The sequence below is a fragment of the Dermochelys coriacea genome, chromosome 1, assembly GCF_009764565.3.
Source record: "Dermochelys coriacea isolate rDerCor1 chromosome 1, rDerCor1.pri.v4, whole genome shotgun sequence".
Taxonomy (NCBI): domain Eukaryota; kingdom Metazoa; phylum Chordata; order Testudines; family Dermochelyidae; genus Dermochelys; species Dermochelys coriacea.
Window position 1 is genome coordinate 68,426,736 of NC_050068.2, and position 20,147 is coordinate 68,446,882.

The window sequence follows — 20,147 nt, forward strand, 5'->3', positions numbered from 1 at the left end:
ATAGTATCTAATTGTGTCTCTGTGAATTCCAGATATTTCACAGGAGCAGGCTTGGACTTCAGGTTATTTATTAAGATCCCTAGTAACTCCTGCAATCAATCATGTAATAATACTGGTGGATCCTTGGATTCCTGCCAAAGTACTGAACTTGATCAACACATCATCCAGAGAATTGTTCAACACTAGTTATCTTTGAGACCCAATAACTCTAAGTAGTTGGCAAATACAAAATGCTGCTCCACTATCAGATATCTGGTGTGTATGTGAGCCAAAATATACAATTTTAGGGGTGCCTAAAGTTCAACACTTAATAGATTTTAGAGATGTTGTGCATCCCCAACTCACACAGAAGACAATGGGATTTGCTGATGATCATTTTTATTTAGGGGTTTACTTAATGAATTTATGGCTAGCGCCTGTGAGCTCAGTTAAAAAATTTTTTCTTTGGCTTTTGAAAACTTCCCCTTATAATCTTTCTTGCCACATTTCCCTGGCAACTGGATTTTCCATCCTTGGAGGGTAAGACTGTGTGCCAAAATTTTGATCCCCTCCTCCTTTACTAGAGGTGAAAGTTTGAAGGCCACTTTCTCCCATGGACCAGACATATGTTGTAAACCAAGATGTTTAGTTGTCCTAACTCTATATTTTTTGAGATTAACTCTTTTCAAAAGTTAATACTCTAATGAAATATGAATATTTTGTTCTGTAACTGAAAATAAAAAGGAGAGAGTAAATTTCTGTAATACTGCTTTTGTGTTATAGAAATGTGTGTCTTCTGTGCAAGTGGACAGCAGGGAACTTGATCAGAGAAAAACTCTGCAAATGATGAGTACTGCTAAGCCTGTTGGAGACAATGATGAATTTGAAAAACAGAGAACAGCTGCTATTGCAGAAGTAGCAAAGAGCAAGGAGGTTAGAATATACATTTGCTACAGTATTTTACTTACTGTACTTCATTATTTTAGTTATTTCAAGTATTTATTTCCTTAATGTAAGTCACATTATGGTGTCTATTTTCTTATGTTCCTTTGTCTACCAAGTATTTAGAAAAATAAAAAATCTAAGGCAATGAGTCTTTGGAAATATGAGGTGTGTTCTCCCTTTTCTAAAGAGGTAATATGATGTAGACTGACCATAGAATATTTTCTTGTGGATCTAATTTTGACCTAACCAAGTCTGCTAAAATGTGCATGAATTTTATAATTCAATTTTGCTTTATGCAAACAGTACAATTTGTGTAAGCAAAACTTACTTACTCGGCGGCCTGTATTGAAGCTATTTTGATGCTGAGATTAAGGTAATGGTATTAAATTCAGCCACTATTTCCAACTCCCAAAAAACTTTGATTCATTGTGTTCGGTAATGTTGAATTGTATGGAACTTAACATGTTTAATCCTTGGGTTATTTTACATCCTCCCTTACACTTTTCCATTTAATTTTATTTTTATGGTTTGCCTCAGAGTAACTCACAAAACATAAAATTATATCACTTTTTTTACAGCCTCGCCTGGACATAGGGGAGAAGGGAAATTCTAGCTAGTAAATTACTCTGTTATTTTATGGAATTAACATTTTATTTGTCTATGTAAAGGAGAATGATAAACATTTAGGTACCTGAGATTTACTGCATTTTTCTGTAGTTACATAATCTTAAAGGTTATTTTCCTAATTGTGTTGTTTACTGAATGTTTTTTCCCTTCTTATCTAAAGACCAAGACATTTGGAGGAGGCGGTGGCAGTACTAGAAGCAATCTTAATGTGAGTGCTGGAGGGAATCGAAACAGGGAAGTGTTCCAGAAAGAAAAGATAACAAAACCTGAGGGGAAAAATGAAGGTGTCTATCGTGAACTGGTAAGGCTGAGGATCTAAATGGAACCTTAAATATCAGTATTTGACATGTAGACTAAAAACTATGAGATAGTGAATTTTTCTTCAGTTTCTATAAATGGTTGTATAGATTTCTGTATTTTACTCTCTGTTGAGATTGGTTTGTTTTCATGGAATACCTAACTCATGGGGGATACAATTAATCAGGCTGTATATTGCAACTGAGTAGAAACTCTTACAAAACAAAAAATTGTAACATTTATGTGATAGGCTCATTACAGTAATATTTTTCTCTCTTGAATTTTAAAATAAATGCAGCAGTTTGCAAGTTGAAGTAACTTAACTGTTATAATCAATGGCAATTTAATACCACATTTTAAGAGCCCAAAGCAAGACATTTTAAGACTATTTTCCTTCTGGATTAGTATTAGCTTATCATCAAAATAATATGCTTACTGTTTAGTGTTTAAACCATGCAGTGAAGTACTGCTTCTGCTATTTAAACTGGTAATAAAAGAGGGAAACTCCTGATCATTCTCATCCTGGAACCCCATGCTGTCTGGGTCACAAATAATGTCTCTCGTTTTGTAAGATGGGGGCCGCTGGCAGGAGGCTCAGAACTATCCATTTTAATTCAAAACAATATTTTCAAATCTATATCACAGTTACTTGGTCAGGAGTTGTCAAGGTTCCGTCCCCACTCTGAACTCTAGGGTATAGATGTGGGGACCTGCATGAAAACCCCTGAAGCTTATTTTTACCAGCTTAGGTTAAAACTTCCCCAAGGTACAAACTATTTTACGTTTTTTCCCTTGGACTTTATTGCTGCCACCACCAAGCGTCTAACAAATATATAACAGGGAAAGAGCCCACTTGGAAATGTCTTTCCCCCCAAAATCCTCCCCAAACCCTACACCCCCTTTCCTGGGGAAGGCTTGATAAAAATCCTCACCAATTTGCATAGGTGAACACAGACCCAAACCCTTGGATCTTAAGAACAATGAAAAAGCAATCAGGTTCTTAAAAGAAGAATTTTAATAGAAGAAAAAGTAAAAGAATCACCTCTGTAAAATCAGGATGGTAAATACCTTACAGGGTAATCAGACTCAAAACATAGAGAATCCCTCTAGGCAAAACCTTAAATTACAAAAAGACACAAAAACAGAAATATACATTCCATTCAGCACAGCTTATTTTATCAGCCATTTAAACAAAACAGAATGTAACGCATATCTAGCTAGATTACTTACTAAGTTCTAAGACTCCATTCCTTTTCTGTTCCCTGCAAAAACATCACACAGACAGAGAGAACCTTTTTTTCTCTCCCCCTCCAGCTTTGAAAGTATCTTGTCTCCTCATTGGCTCATTTGGTCAGGTGCCAGCGAGGTTATCCTAGCTTCTTAACCCTTTACAGGTGAAAGGGTTTTTCCTGTGGCCAGGAGGGATTTTAAAGGTGTTTACCCTTCCCTTTATATTTATGACAGAAGTGTTATTAGTTATGTGAACTTTCAGAACACTTCACTGAGCAAAACTGATAGTATATACAAACAGTCCTTAAAAAAAACTTGCATCTATTTTGCTCAGTCTGATGGTCTATAAGTTCATAAGGTTAGAAATGTTTTTCACTATGAACAAACCATGAAAGATATTTTTAAGTATGTAATTGCAATTGACATTTCGTGTTTTAGTGCTGGAGGCAGACATCTTGCTGTAAAGCGGTGTCATTTGTGACAATGGGGCAGCACCATAGAAGAGCCAGTAAACTAGTTTGACCTGCTTTAATAATTGCTTAATAATATAAAAATATTGTGAATGTCTAGTCTTTCTTCCAACTGTTAAAACCATTGTTAAAGCCGGTTAGAGACAGGTTTAAAGTAACTGTTTAATAGGATTTTTATACTATGTGTGTCATAAATGCCATCTGTTTTCAGCAAGATGGCTCCCTCCAGCACTGGATTTAAAAATGCTAAATGTAATTAAAGACTTTAAAAAAAAAAAAAAAAAAGTCAGAGATCATTAATGTGGTAAGTGTTTCTTAGATTTGTATCCTATGTGTTTCTGAGATACATGTCTCCATAGTATCAGGGTGCTGTTTATATGGAGTTGGAAAAAACGGAATTTTTCATAAATTAGGTTATAATATTCTGCCTTCCTCACATGACCAACTCCAACTGCATGAGGGGTGTAGTGCTTAGGTTGACATAGGGTGATGCAGTGTCAGTCTAGACATGCAATTACATCAACTTTAGTGATCTCCAGGAAGTGTCACACAATGCCACCCCCCACCCCATGACCGGTCTGGTCACCATTTTGAGCTCCGCTGCCAGATATACAGGTACTTGCCCTTCTCCTTTTAAAGCCCCATGAATTTTGAAATTCCATTTCCTGTTTGCTCAGCATGGAGAGCTCACATAGCAACTGCATGGCTGACCATACCGGTTCTACACTGCAGACGTGTTCCTGCCTGGAGTACACCAGAGGTGATGGGTCTCCTGGGTCTATAGGGAAAAGAGGCTGTGCAGACATAGCTCTGATCCAACCATAGAAATGTCAATATCTATGAGCAAATCTCTTGGGGTATGGGAGCGAAGGTCTACAACAGGGACATGCAGCAGTGCCATGTGAAAGTCAAGGACCCTGTGCCAGGTGTACCAGAAGTCAAGTTGCTCTGATGTGGAACTGTAGACATGCCACTTGGACAAAGAGTTTCATGCCATCCTTGGCAGTGACCCCATTACCATCTACAAGGGCCCCATGTGCACTTGGGAGGAGTCACAATCACACGCTACTGGAGTGAACCCTGAGGACAAGGTGCTGGACAAGGAAGAGGAGGAGGAGAATGGGGGACAGGCAACCCGGGATCCAATGACTCAGCGAGCCTCTTTCTGACTCCAGAGCAGTCAAACAAGTCCATACAGTACAGCATGGGAGAGCCTGATGAAGGGGAAGGAACAAGCATAGAGTTGGATTTGATATTGCAGGGACACATCTGTTCATTTACTCATTATTATCATGCTACAAGAGGTAGTGAAATAACCAGTAGAGGTAGAGTTGCTATCTGCTTCTCATTCTGCTGTACAGTTAGGCAGGGGAACCCTGCAGAACAGTTTATGTGTACCATGATGTCCTGTGAATCCTTCATAGAGATCTCGAGGAAACTTTCCTGGAGGTACTCTGCAATCCTTTATTGAAGACTACTGGGGATGGCTGCCTTATATCTTCCACCATGGGTAGGACACTTTTCCACACCACTCAGCAGGCATCATTGCAGCACACAGGCTAGCAGCCTATGGACCCGGTCTGCAGCTGGACACGTGCAGGAGCAGCTCCCTTTCAGCCTCCGTTACTCTCAGGAACGAGATATCAGCTGAAGTCACCACTTCCTGTGGAAAATGATGCCAGTATTCAGTTTAGTTACCCTAGCTGCATATACTCATGCCTGTGAGCTCCCCTCCCACTTACTGTGCCAGCTCGCCCCCCTCCTCCTCCGCACCATATTTGCCATGTCTGGGACTACCACCGTGCTCTATGAATTCCAAGCAGAAGTGAGAATGTCGTGCTTATAACTTGTGTGGATCAAGGGGAGTGAGTTCAGTATACCAAGTTTCCATTTAACTTGTGAATACACTCACAATAGTACCTCTGTGCATTGTATTTTTTGCAGCTGGAAATGTGGCCTTGAGGTCTTTCCAATCACAGCAGTGGAGTAACTCAGCCAGATAAGGAAGAGGGCGCAGGATGATATGTTCGAAGAGATCCTGCAAGCCTTTAGTGCTGCGGGTACTGAGCACAGGGCTTGGAGGATCAAGCTCTTGGACAGAATGGACAGGGATAGTGCGGACAGGAGAAAAGCATGGGAAAAGGAAAGTGATGTGAAGCAGGAGATGATAGCACTTCTGAAGCATCAGTCAGACATACCGGAGAGGCTTGTTGACCTTCAGGCTCAAAAAAATCCATGATTGCCTCCCTCTGCAGCCCATAGAGAACTGCACACTGGGACTTCCCTACACTTCCTCCCCCCAGATTCCACGTGGCATCTGCAGCCGTTGCACTATCCCTAACACTCCACCCTCACGGAGAGTACAGACCATCACAGCCGCATATACACCAACCTTTGAGAGAGAAAGTTGGTGTATGTGTTTGCAAAATGGAAAGGACTGTTCTGTCCCCTTCAAAGGTTCTTTTCCCTGTAATCATAAAGTTTCATTCAGTTATAAGTGTCTGTTTGCATGTGTTTGGAATAAAACTCTATTTATGGAAACTTAATTCATATTTATTAGTTCACAACATATGGTGGCCGGGGCTGACATAATTCACAGTTAATAGTGATGGGGCATTTGCAGTGTTATATTACCACTTGTACAGCACTCCTTACAAGATTCATACTGGGGTGCAAACCCCCCCCCCCCCCAAAAAAAACAGGCACACTACACAACAGCAACACACATTACTGTGGCTCCTTATTAAAATGGTCTTTACTCCCTGATCCAAATAGCTCTTTTTATAGCTCTGGTGTCTAGCTGCTCAAAATCAGCAGACAGCCATTCCACCTTCACCCTCTTGGAAACTTCTCCCCCTTTGCTTCAGAGATATTCTGAAATGCACAGCTGGCAGTTATAACCATGAGGATTTTTTTTTCCACTGAGGTCTCATATTGTGAGTAGACGGTGACAGCGGCCTTTCAAGCAGCCAAAGGCACTTTCAGCTGTCATTGTGCACCTGCTGAGTCTATGGTTGAAGCGTTCCTTGCTGCTGTCGAGGTGGCCAGTGAACAGCTTCATGAGCCACAGGAGTAAGGGGGTAGGCTGGGTTTCCCACATTCACTACTGGCATTTCAACATCCCCAATAGTAATCCTCTGGTCTGGAAAAAAAGTCCCTGCTTGCAGCTTTCTGTATTGGCCTTTGTTCTTAAAGATGCATGCGTCATGCACTTTCCCTGACTATTCTGCACTGATGTCAGTAAAATGTCCTCGGTGATCCTTCAGTGCTTGCAGTACTATAGAAAAGTAGCCCTTTCTGTTGATATACTCAGTGGCAAAGTGGTCTGATGCCAGAATAGTGATATGCATGCCATTTATTTCCCCAATGCAGTTTGAGAACCTTAGTGCAGCAAATCATCCAGTATGTCCTGCACATACCCCAGAGTCACAGTCCTTCGTAGCAGGTTGTGATTAATGGCCCTGGACACTTTCCGAACTCCAAATTGATTCCCAACTGATCAGTAGCAATCTGGCATTACTTCAAGCTTCGATGCCATGATTGCCACTTGCTTCCTCAGCGTCAGTGCAACTCTCATTTTGGTAAAAGGAAAAGGAGTACTTGTGGCACCTTAGAGACTAACAAATGTATTAGAGCATAAGCTTTCGTGAGCTACAGCTCACTTCATCGGATGCATTTGGTGTGTTACTTCAGTGGAGGGCTGGGGCAAGCTCTGCACACAGTTCCAGGAATGTGGCCTTGTGCATCCAAAAGTTCTGCAGCCACTGCTTGTCATCCCATACCTGCATAACAGTATGATCCCACCAGTCAGTAGTTGTTTCTCAGGCCCAGAACCAATGATCCACTGTCTGCAGCTGCTTTGCGACTTCCAACAACAGCCTGGAATTGTTCCTTTCCATGGCGCATTTTCCATGTGGCTCCTCTCCTGACTCTGGAAATATTGCAGGATCAGGTACGGTGTGTTCACATTGCTCATCACAATAGTGCAGAGCTATGCAGGAACCATGCTTCTCACAGAGATGGTGGATGCGCAGATTTGTGGGGCTTTTGAAAAGAGGTGCGAAACATTATAGGATGTAGCTAAAATTATGGGATGGAGAACACACCATCATGGGATCTTGAAATCATGTTCCCAGTCACCCCTGCATGTCTCATTTGCTCCCAGGAGGCATTGCAAACCCTTTACAAAACACTCTGCGCTAGATGGTGGCGAGTGGCACAGTGGGCTACTTACCCAGGGTGCACTGCTCTCTGCATCTATGCAAATGCCGTTAGTGAGGACATGCACCACTGACACAAGGAGCGTAATGTAGACATGTAAAAGTGATTTAATTGCTGTGACTGTGGTACGTCCATGTAACTTAGATCAACTGTAGTGTAGACTTGCCACCAGACCTGAAGAAGAGATCTGTGTAAGCTCGAAAGCTTGTCTCTCATCAACAGATATGGTCCAATAAAAGGTATTATGTTATCTGCCTTGTGTCTCTAATATTCTGGGACCAACACAGCTACAATAACACTGCATATAACAATGTTCTGATTTGGTAGAGGTGTGATAATGTAAATGTTTATTCAAGGTCCCAAGACAGTGAGGAATCAGCTCCTTTTATCCTTTGTAGCCCTAATATTAGGCATGGTTGTTTATATGAAATGAAATCTTTAACAAAAATGGTTTCTTTCATTATGTTACCTTCTCCCACATCCTATAAAGGAATCTGATACCACAGCATCTTTGCCTCGTGTACTATGAGGCAATGAACTAGTTTCTGTCATAGCTGTTATACCGGTACCAGATGACTTACTTTCAGGTCAATCATTCTGCCTCCTTCAGCTTTAAAACACAGACTTTCCTGTTCTAATCTTCTTTTTTATTTTTCATTCCGGTCTTTATGTATAAGAATGAGGAAGAGAGAGAAGCTTTTGGTACAATATATATATATATATATATATATATATATATATATATATATATATATATATATATATATATATATATATATATATATATATATAAATATATAAAGAGAAGAAAGAGATTGATTATCCTTAGGAATCCATACAGACCTTGAATGTTGTAAGGACTTCGTGACAAAGAGGGTCTCTGGGAAATTGCCTTTCCCTCATTTCTCAGATTATGGTCCTGTCCAAGATTAGCTCTTAGCAGTTCAGCCTGTGGCTGCTACTTAGCTCCTGGTGAAAACAATAGCTGTCATATACATCAGCAGACAGGAACACTGAGTATTTCCAACTCCAAAAGGAGGTGATGTACCACTGGTACATGGTAGAATATCCCTTCTTCTCTATGACAACTATGTAAAAGATATTACCTCACCTGCCTTGTCTATCTGCAAGGGAGACAGAACAGTAGAACAGATATACTGGGCAGGCTCCAGCTGTCACTAAAGGAATGGATTCTAAACCAACACTATTGTTGTTTTTTTTCCAGGAGAGCTGCATTCTAATCTGCCTGTTTTTTTTACTGATATGCTCATGACATGGCCCATGTCACTGTGTGCCTTTTAGTCATTAGTGGATTTTATCTTCATCACACCCCTGTAAGATAGGGAGGCACTATGCCTATTTTACAGATGAGAGACCGAGTCCCAAGTTAGATTAATTTGTTCAGCCTCACATGGGAAGTCTGTTGCTCAGCTGGGCATTGTACATATGTCACTTTAGTGTTAGTAACATAGACCATCCTTCCCACGACATTGCAGAGGACATTAGTAATTGTAAGTGTTTTTATTTAGTGATCGTCCTGTTCTTCAGTTTGTGGACATTCAGTCTAAGAATATTGTTGGGTGGACTTGTTTATTTGGGGATGCGGAAGGAATTATGAAGGAAGTGGAATCAATTTAGCCAGAAGTGTAGGAGTTTTACTTTATCCCCTGTCAACTGTACTTTATTCTTTTAAGAAGTTATTCTTGCATGCTCCAGTTTGGTTTTGGAAATGAATTTGGATATTTGTATCTGCAAACTAGATGGCTGATGATTAAATACTGTTATTTATTACTTGTATTGTAGTAGCACCCATATGCCGTAATTGCGATGCATCTAATTGAAAGCAAGACTAGTGAAAGTAACAGATTATAGGAGGAAAGGAGAAAATGGGTAATAATGAAAAGATCACATACGTTTGTTATTGCACAACTTGTACTAATCTCTCAGCAAAACTAATTGTGTTCTTTTAAGTGGGTTTTATTTAGTTTTGCATTAAGGAGTTACTCAATTTTCATGGTTGACACAAATACCAAAATATTTCTAAAACATCCACTGCACTGTCAACCTACTGAGTGATATAGTCCAGTTTATCTGGTATGTTTGTTCCAGTACAAGGTTGTCCCTTTCCCCTTTTTAGGCAGAGAAGTGTGACATTTTTACAGGGAGGTATGTGAGGCTAGAACCTTTTCCTCATACTACACATTTATTAGATGTAACAAAATGGAGGATTGGAGGATTCAGATTTCAGCTTGGTACTTCAAACAGCAATATTATGTAAGGCCTTTGCCTTTACTATGTGTACACTGATAACTATATTTGCTCTCTGTCAGAATGTTTCATATCATTGGGAATGAGAAGTCATGTATTTCTGAAGAAGGAAAATTACTTGTATTTCTTTCAGTTTTATTCTGCAGGACCTTTATTCATTATATATCTAACCTCCCTATTTTGAAGAATGTATAATCTGATTTTGCACAGCCATTGTCAGTCATAGCTTTGGAAATGTTTGTACCAAGCACAAAAGGCTGGCCCATTACTATGCTTGATATATTTTTGCCTTCTTTCTTCCTGCTAAGGGGAGAGATACTGCTGTCTATCAGGATACTCCTTTGTTTGATGGAGTGAGAGTTAAACTATGGGAATCAGAGTTTGACATCATGTAATATTATTTCTTTGGTTTTGTATTTGAAATTAAATCAAAGCAAAAAAGAAAAACAAAACAAAAATCCCTCCAAAAAACGAAACCCAAAAATCAAAGGAAACCTCCCAAAGCACATAAAATCCATCTCCTAAAATTACCATCTGTTCCTGTCTCCTCTCATGTCAGCGTACTCTAGTCAGTTACATGAAGCCATGAAAGCTTATTTGTTAGTATTTTTATAAATAGCCCTAAGTATTTATCATCATACATGAAAAATAAATTAATGTTTTAATTAAATATTAATATGTAATTTACAAGCAAACCTCGTATTTTATGGAAACTGTGTTGTAGCCTTTGATTACTTTTGTATATATCTTTTATTACAGGTTGATGAAAAGGCTCTAAAGCACATAACAGAAATGGGTTTCAGTAAAGAAGCAGCAAGGCAGGCGCTTATGGATAATAGCAACAGCCTAGAAGCAGCATTAAATTTTCTTCTAAACAGCAGTAAACAGAAACCTATCCAGGGACCACCTAGAGGTATAACTTGTAAAGCTGTGTTTTAGACAAAAGTGTCTATATAATAGGGGACCTTGTGCCACAAGCACAAAAAGATAAATGGGTCTTTGTTAGTGTATTTGGAGTTATACAGGGGCATAATTGCATGTATGTTTTCCTCGGAGTCGTAATGAATTCAAGACCTGACAGTGAATATTGGAAAAGTACCTCTGTATATTATATCTGTAATTGTTTCCTAGTTAAAAATCGCACACTTAAGTGTTCTTAATTGAAAATAATCCATGTAATTTGTGGATCTGATTATATTTTCCTGTTTAATGACTTCAGCTGTTTTATAAAAACAATTACAATAAAAAGAAATGTAGAGTTTCTGTAGATTTGTCTGGATCTAAGTCATTTGTTTGTAATATCCACAGGGAAAGGAAAGGGCAGAGGCCGACTAAGACCTGAAGATGAAGAGGAACTAGGAAATGCCAGACCTTCTGCACCCAGCACACTGTTTGACTTCTTAGAGTCCAAAATGGGTACTCTGACAATAGAAGGTACTTTGTTGAAATTAAAATGATCTATGGAAGCAAGATCAGACACCGCTGGTGTAATTTTTCTAAGTTGATAAGCACCTTCTTCTCTATAGATGTTACTGAGATTTGTGTCAGGTCAGAACATCTGAAAATCCAGGTTGTTCATGTTTCATGTATGTATGGTGTTCAATTAACAATGTATATTCATCTTTTCTCACTATCACTTGGTTATAAAGAGATGTTACAAGTTTATTAATAGGAAAAGACTTAATTGATGCATCATCATCATGGATCTAATGGAAAATATTACATTATCTGTTTGCCATTGTAGTATGTTCATGGTCGTCCCTCCCCCTCTGGCTCAGTGGGAGGCACTCTGCCTCACTACAGTCAAGAAAATGTTAAATCATCATTTTCTGTGAGTTTTTTTAATACACTGCTCAAACAAAAGGCTGATGTGGATGTAATAGTGTGTGAAGTATGCGTGAGAGAACATGAAGTAGATTGGAAGTAACGAGGCCTTGGGTTATCTCAAGGTGGGTCTGCATATCCAAAACACTTCCTCTTCAGCCACATTTAGATCGATATAAGATGTTTGCGTCCACCTAGCTGTGGAAGTATGATCACTTAAATTTGGCTCCCACCCATGTAAGTGCCTCTCTACACCTATTTAGTAACACCATTTCCCCAATCTCCTGCACATGTCATCCTGCCCACTGATTACCATCCCGACCTTCCCGATCTTCTGACCAGTACAAGGGCAAGATCAAGCATCCCAATCAATCCATGTCTGCTCCATCTCAGAGTGTGGTATTTAGATTGTCATCAACTATCGAACGGGCATGTTCCTCTGCTGTATAAGACATTCTCTTTAATAGTCAGAAAGATTCCATTAGATAACGTTATCAGGCCAGATGCTTTTCGTCTTGGCCACAACATAGATTTTACCAAAAGCAGTAGACATTCTGCTAATCCTGCACTATGTTCTATCATTAAAGATGTTGTATCTTGCCCTCAGCCCTTTGAGAGTCCACCTAGCAGCGTTCAGCACATTCCATCCTTCTATGGAGTGTTACTTTGGTTTTACAAACCTGCTAACTGCTAGATTTTGGAAAGGCCTCCTAAGAACCTTCCCACCTTTCCAAGTGAATGCGCTTCAATGGCGTCTGAATCTGGTACTCTCAGTATTAACATCCTTTGAACCAATGGCATCTTGCTCCATGTCTCTTCTCTCCATGAAGGTCACCCTTCTTGTTGCTATCACTTCGGTGAGAAGGGTTGGGAAACTTGGAGCTATGATGGCAGACCCATCATTTACAGTATTCCACTCAGATAAAGTCTTCTTACACCAACACCTGAAATTTTTACCAAAGGTAATCTCCCAGTTTCATATTAACCAATCCATTCACTGACTGATTTTCTTCCCGAATCCTCATGCATCTGCAGAAGAATGTCCCTCAATGTCCAATGAGTGTTAGCCTTTTCCCTGCAGAGAACAAAAACAATCAGCAAGTCCCCATGACGGTTCCAGCTGGGTAAGGAGTGTTAATTGAACTATAAGTGGGGATAGGCAACTCTGACTGGCAGGAAGCATACATGGCTCATTCACTCTAGTGCTGTCTGTAGTGCCAAATTAAAGGCAGACCATGTTGGAATGTATCTGTCTCCTGAAATGGTATGGTATGGTATGGTGGGTCCTGGGTGTACAGATCATCTGAGGCTACCTCTTTCATCTCTTCAGTTGAAGTTGTATTCAGTGATTTTTCACCTCTGGAATGCATACCGCTCTTTCTCAATAACCAAATGATGTCAAGATTAGTGAATGTAAAAGGTTCTCCTGTAGTCGATTCAACTGCTGCTTCATTGAAAACTGGACTTCTTGGCTTTGGAATTTTTGTACCTTGGTAGGCAAATGAGTGAGTCATGAAGTCAGGAAGGAGCGGTTCTTTACTGTCTAGACAACACTTGAGGCTGGGACTTGCCCCATTAATACACTCCTGATAGCAGACCACAGTAGTACCATTGCCACCTGCTGGATCTTCAAGGAATAACTTATCAGGAGCACAAAATCTAAACCTGCCCTTGATGAGGTCTGGGAGAACATACAATTCTTCATTCAGTTCCATGTGGCAAAGAATCTTGTTTGCAATTGCATTTTCCAAATGGAGTACCTTGTTATAATCAATGGAGGAACCAATGCTGTGCAAGATACACGAGAAATTTGCCACAAGTTTTGGAATCAATTGGTAAACCAACAGCTGCTTGTTATGGTAGGTTATCTGTATGCCGCACAGTTGTTGTGTATGTGTTGAAAACCTGCCTTTTACTCAAGCACTTGTACATGAGGCTTTGTGATAAATGGCAGCCTTCTGTTCCATTTGCTTTTGTCATTGCTGGTGCTAAAATCACTTCAACCACTAATACATCACTTAAAGTAGTAGTATAGGTTAGGCAGAAATTTTTCAGAAACCCTGCAAACAGTCTCTTCATATTACTGTTGACATCAGTGCTTTCTTCCGCTTTTGATGGTGCCACATCTTTTGTAGCCTTTAAGAATATGCACTGTGATTAATTTCTGTGGATGGGATTGCTAAGAGCTATGATCATATCTCACAGTTCATCTTCAATAAGAGCTTGCGCTAAGCATTTGCTCCTCTTCAATTCCATTCAAAGCATTTATTTCTCCATGTTTAGCGTCTGCATTGGCCATTGCCATTACTTTCCTATCCATTAGAGCCACTGTGATTCAATTTCTGTACTTCAGCTAAGTATTGCAGTTTGTAGGAATAAAATCAGTATTTGTTTCTGTTGCTTTTACCTTTTGACACAACACATTGCATACATTCTTGGTATAACACTCAATGTGATATGCAGTGTGGTATGTCTTTTGGGTCAAGGCGCCCACTTAGCTTTCCATGCAACGTTCTCCCAAAGAGTGATTTATTCATACAATTTCTCCTCTGTTTCACGTGTTGAAACTGTGCTTAATGGATGCTTTTGAGCTTCCAACTTACCGCAGAAGAAAGAGGTGTTCTTCTTGAAACCTCATGTAGCAATTGCGGGTCCCCCTCACCCTCAGGATGATGCTAAGTCCCATCAGAAGCTGTTGAAAAGAGTTGCCTCTAACTTGGGGCTCCATGCGGAGGAGCTAGAGGAACCATGGGACTCCCTATTCAATGTTCTCTGCTCTACAGCACCAGCAAGGGTGGCACTGCCCCTGCATGAGGGGGTGTCAAAGATCACAAATGCCCTGTGGCAGACCCCCTCATCCATGCTCCCCCTCTCCAAGAGGGCAGAAAGAAAATACTTCGTTCCGGCTAAGGGTCACGAGTACCTCTATACCCATCCATCCCCAAACTCCCTGGTAGTAGCAGCCATTAATGAACGGGAGAGGCAAGGCCAACCGGGAGCTATACCTAAAAATAAGAGGCTGGATTTGTTCGGATGCAAGGTGGTGAGAGTGTTGACGGATAATATAGCCTTGATATTCTACATCAACAGGCCAGGGGGAGCACTCTCGTCGACTCTCTGTCAAGAGGCTTTCCATTTGTGGGATTTCTGCATCAAGCACATGATCCACCTGGAGGCCTGTCACCTCCTTGGGTTCAGGAACACGCTGGCAGATTGCCTCAGCAGATCCTTTTTTTTTTCTCACCGTGAGTGGTCCGGAGGTAGCCTGATCGCTCTTCCAAAGGTGTTGAACTCCCCAGACAGAACAGGAAATGTCATCGGTTCTGTTCCCTGCAGGGTCTGAGCAAGGACTCTCTCTCTCTCTCTCTCTCTCTCTCTCTCTCTCTCTGATGCCTTCCTTCTATCATGGTCCAGGGGTCTGATGTATGCGTTCCTGCCAATCCCACTCATCAGCAGAGTCCTGTCAAAGATGGAGAAAAGGCCAAAGTTGTCATGATTGCTCTGGTGTGGCTGCACCAACGTTGGTTCGGCATGCTCATTGACATGGCGGCAACCCTCCATGGCCCCTTTCCGACCAACCAGATCTGATTTTGCAAAATCATGGATGCCTCCTACACTCCAATCTCGCCTCCCTCCACCTCACTGCGTGGATGCTGTGTGGCTGAACCGGGAGGAGCGGGCCTGCTCTAACAAGTCCAGCAACTCCTCCTGGAAGCAGGAAGCCTTCTAATAGAGCAACCTACCTGGCAAAGTGAATGAGGTTCTCCCATTGGGCGTCTGAGTGTAGCATCTCTCCATCACACTCCTCTTTACAATCTATTTTAGATTACCTGCTTCATCTTAAGAGCCAAGGGCTGGCCTTCTCTTCCATCAGGCTGCACCTTGCAGCCATCTGCGCTTTCTACCTGCCAATCCAAGGTCAGATGGTGTTCTCGCACGACATGTTGATCGGATTCCTGAGAGGCCTCAAGAGGCTCTTCCCGCTGGTTCGGGCCCCTGTCCTCCTGTGGAACCTTAACTTGGTTTTTTTTAGGATCATGGACCTGTCCTTTGAGCTTACGGTTTCCTGCTCCCTTTCCCACCTGTCATGGAAGGTCGCTTTCCTTGCGGCAATAACATTGGTGAGATGAATGTCGGAGATTAAAGCCCTGACATCAGAGCTGCCACACATGGTGTTCCAGAAGGACAAAGTTCAACTGTGACCCGATCCGGCCTTTCTGCCAAAAATGATGTCTTCCTTCCATGTCAACCAGGACATCTTCCTCCCAGTGTTTTGTCACAAGCCTCACACCATTAGTGAGGAAAGGCAGCTGCACGTCCTGGACATCAGATGTGTCCTGGTACTTTACCTGGAGCATACCAAGCCCTTCTGCAGGTCAACCCAGCTCTTCATCATGACAACAGACAAGATGAAGGGCCTCCGGTGTCCTCGTAGAGGATTTCCAACTGGATCTCCTCTGGCATCCGGACCTGTTACAAGCTGGCACAGGTCCCACCACCACTGAGCATGAGGGCCCATTTGACCAGAGCCAAGGTGTCCTCAGCGGCCTTCCCGGCGCACATTCCCATCCACGACATTTGCAGAGCTGCAACATGGTCTTCGGATCACACATTCACAGTGCATTATGCCATCACAGCAGGCCAGAGATGACGCTAGGTTCGGCAGAGCTGTGTTGCAATCTACACATCCATGAACTCCTAACCACTTCCATTGGTACAACTTGGGAGTCACCTATAATGGAATGGACATGAGCAAACACTCGAAGAAGAAAAGACAGTTACCTGTTCCATAACTGGTGTTCTTTGAGATGTGTTGCTCATGTCCATTCCATGACCCGCCCTCCTTCCGCACTGTCAGAGTTTCCAGCAAGAAGGAACTGAGGGTGGGGTAGCCGGTGGCGCCCCTTTTACCGCGGTATGTGCATCCCAGTTCAGAGGGCACCAGAGCCAGTTCCCTCTGGATACTACTGAGGGAAGAACTTCCAGCACTGGTGCATGTGGCGAGCACATACACCTAATATGGAATGGACATGAGCAACACATCTCGAAAAACACCAGTTACAGAACAGGTAATTGTCTTTTCTCTCAGGCTTTGATTTTACACAAAGTCTGGACATTGCTGTATTGCCTATGGAGAGAATTAATGACATGTTGTCTCACTCTTTAATAAATTGTGACTTTCTGAGAAATACTTAGGTGTGATCTACACTACAGACCTATATCAATATAACTACGTCACTCAGGAGTGTTAACAACATCACTAACTTGCTGCAAAATTTTTCAGAGTTAGGGGAAAACAGCCTTCTCTCTGCTCCTGTGGCCCAGCTTCTCCCAGCACACACAGATGACATGGCCTTTTGCAAAGCAGTTACTCCGACTATTTGCCCTTAATGGAGTCTGAGTCCAACTACCAGGAACCTATTGAGCATACCCAAAACTGCCACACCCAATTCCAGAAACTTCTGGATAGTTTTGTAATAAAAAATAATATAAAGTGAGAACTATACACTTCGTATTCTGTATTGTAATTGAAATCAGTATATTTAAAAATGTAATAGATGAAAATAGAAAAAATCCAAAAATATTTACAATAAATTTTAAATTGGTATTCGATTAAGTTTTAAGTGTGATTAAAACTGCAGTTAATCACAACTATTTTTTATCTAGTTAATTCGTTTTGTGGTAATCATTTGAGTTAACTGTGATTAATTGACAGCCCTTAGTTCATATAATTAAGTAAACAAAAACAAATATATCTGAGGTACCTTTTCTAAAGCACTATATGTATTAAAGTAATGATAAATATGCCCTATGCTTCAATCAAGACCCAGGCAAGTCTGGTGGCAATTATGTTATAAAAAAATTATTAATATAATTTCTGCATCAGTATTGGTCTCTTACCTAAAACAATTGTGGTGATCCAGTCTGATCTTCCTACGTAATACGGACCAAAGAACCTCACCCAGTACTTCTGTATCAATCTCATAATTTACATTTCAGCTATAGCATATCATTTAGAAACATATCCAGTGTTGAGCTAAAGACTTGAAGTAATGGAGAATCCTCCATGTCCCAAGATAAATTGTTCCAGTGGTTAATTACAGTAAAATTTGGACCTGTATTTCTAGTCTGAATTTGTCTAGCTTAAGCTTCCAAGCACTGGATCTTGTTACGTCTTTTTCTGCAAGAATAAAGAGCTATCTCTTGTCACAAATCAATTTCCCTTGTTGGGTACCTGTCAACTATGATCAAGTCTCCTTTTACCTTTCTCTTAGACAAGCTAAATAGATTGAGCTTCTTTATTCTCCCACCATGAGGTATGTTTTCCAGACCTCAGATTATTCTTTTTGGTCTTTTTGGAATCTTTTCCAATTTATCATCTTCCTTTTTGAAGTGTGGATGCCAATTTATGGTATTGCAATTTGTGGTCTCACCTCTACTATACACAAGGGCAATACCACCTCCTTACTTCTACTTGATATTCTACTTTTTATGCATCCAAGAATTGTGTTAACCCTCTTAACTACAGCATTGCAGGGGAAGCTCGTATTCAATTGATTATCTACCATGGCTCCTAAGTCCTTTTCAGAATCATTGCTTTCCTGGATGCAGTTTCCTATCTTATAAATGTGGCCTGCATTCTTTGCTCCTGAATATATACGACTTCGCATTTGGCTGTGATAAAAATGCATGTTGATCAAATAAGCCCATCATAACAGTGATTCAGGTTGGTCTGTATTATTGATATATCAACATCAGTATTGAATACTCTATCAATTTTTGACTCATCTGCAAATTTTAACTATGTATTTTATATTTTCTTCAAGGTAATTGATAAAGATATTGAATAACATTAGGCTGAGTCCTTTGTCTTCGTCTTTTATCTTAAATATCTTGTAACTACATCTTTCCTTTAGTAAATGGGAATTTAGAAGCATTATGTATCCCATATTTTGGCAGGAGCTCAAGGGCTATAAGCATTGGATTCTAGGGACTGGGGAATGGATTATGATAGCAGTGAGATGTAACAGAAAGCATTACCTGTAATTATGATCTGGAACAGGAGTACTTGTAATTGGGTCTAAAAGGGATAATTATTGATATGAAAATACAGACCACCAATAAAAAACCATAGTGATGATGGTAAATTATAATATGTCCTTAATTCTCTTACCAGCAATCTTTTTTTTTTTTTTTTTTTTTTTTTTTTTTTTTTTTAAAGGATTGTCAGACCACTAAATTATTACTGGGAGTACATTTTCTTTCTGGGCAGATCTTCACTTTCTTTTTCCTTACATAGTGACTTGATATGCCTATGGACAGAAAAATTGGTACAAGAGGGCTTTCCTACCCTATCTTCCTATGCAGAAATTAGTGTCCATTAATAGTCATAAAAATATTTGATGACTAGTGTGACTGATATGGCAATTTCCTGTAATGTGTGTGGGAGATCTTAACTGTATTAAGTTTATGTATCATTGTGTGCCAGGGATTGTCTGGAAATTCCATGGCGGAGGGTAATCACAGCTCCTCCAGGAATTAAGAACAGTGGGGGATGATTAGGCAAATTCACTCTGGTTGTAACACCTTAGAGAGGTACCATCACCTGGAGACATTTGCATGTAATGGAAATGTAATTGTAATGTAATTTGCAAGACTGGATTCTCCAGAGGCCAACAGACAAAGAAAGGATTTCTGGATAAATAGTCTGAGTTTAAACTGACTCCAGGCCTTCCTTCTGATCCTGCAAAAGACAGACTCTTCTGTCCAAGTGGAAGGGTGGGGTTAAAAGGATTGATATCTGCCAGAGCCATTGTTGGAGTTGCAGTGATCTCTGGTAAGTTTATTAGCAAGCATGTAGGTTCTGTTGTTTTTAATGTTTTCTCTGTAATGCTTTTACCTCAGGAACAAATGTACTTTCATAGAACTTACAAGTGTGGAAAATTAGACTGTTTATATCCACTGGAGAGAAAGCAACATGCAGACTGACCATTTTGGCAGTCCGGCCTGCTGAGGAACTCGGTGTAGGCAAGGAGATGTACAGCCTGGAAAGCCTCAGTCAGAAAGGAAAGAGACATGGGTCTCCACCAGAGGGAGGTGATAACTGTGGAACCATAAGCCTAAAGTGATTACCCTTGCTGGATTATGAGGGGGATATAGTGGTACAGTTACCCTAAACTGTGATAACTAGGTCGGAATAAAACAAATATCATAAGGTGCCCAAAGCTTCAGTGAACTGTGAGGTGATCGAACAGGCTGTTATGGTTTTTAGTATTGAGTGCAGTA

General features: G+C 40.7%; 1 protein-coding gene across 6 annotated transcripts in view; it reads left to right on the plus strand.

Annotated features, from left to right (window-relative positions):
- TDRD3 (tudor domain containing 3) overlaps positions 1 to 20,147 on the plus strand; it is a 268,552-nt gene that overhangs the window by 174,460 nt on the left and 73,945 nt on the right. For all 6 annotated transcript variants that reach the window (XM_038395206.2, XM_038395217.2, XM_043504575.1 and 3 more), the window contains 4 exons: positions 763 to 912; positions 1,712 to 1,852; positions 10,797 to 10,950; positions 11,346 to 11,471. In XM_038395206.2, the coding sequence (XP_038251134.1) occupies positions 763 to 912; positions 1,712 to 1,852; positions 10,797 to 10,950; positions 11,346 to 11,471 (571 nt within the window). The remainder of the gene's footprint in view (positions 1 to 762; positions 913 to 1,711; positions 1,853 to 10,796; positions 10,951 to 11,345; positions 11,472 to 20,147) is intronic.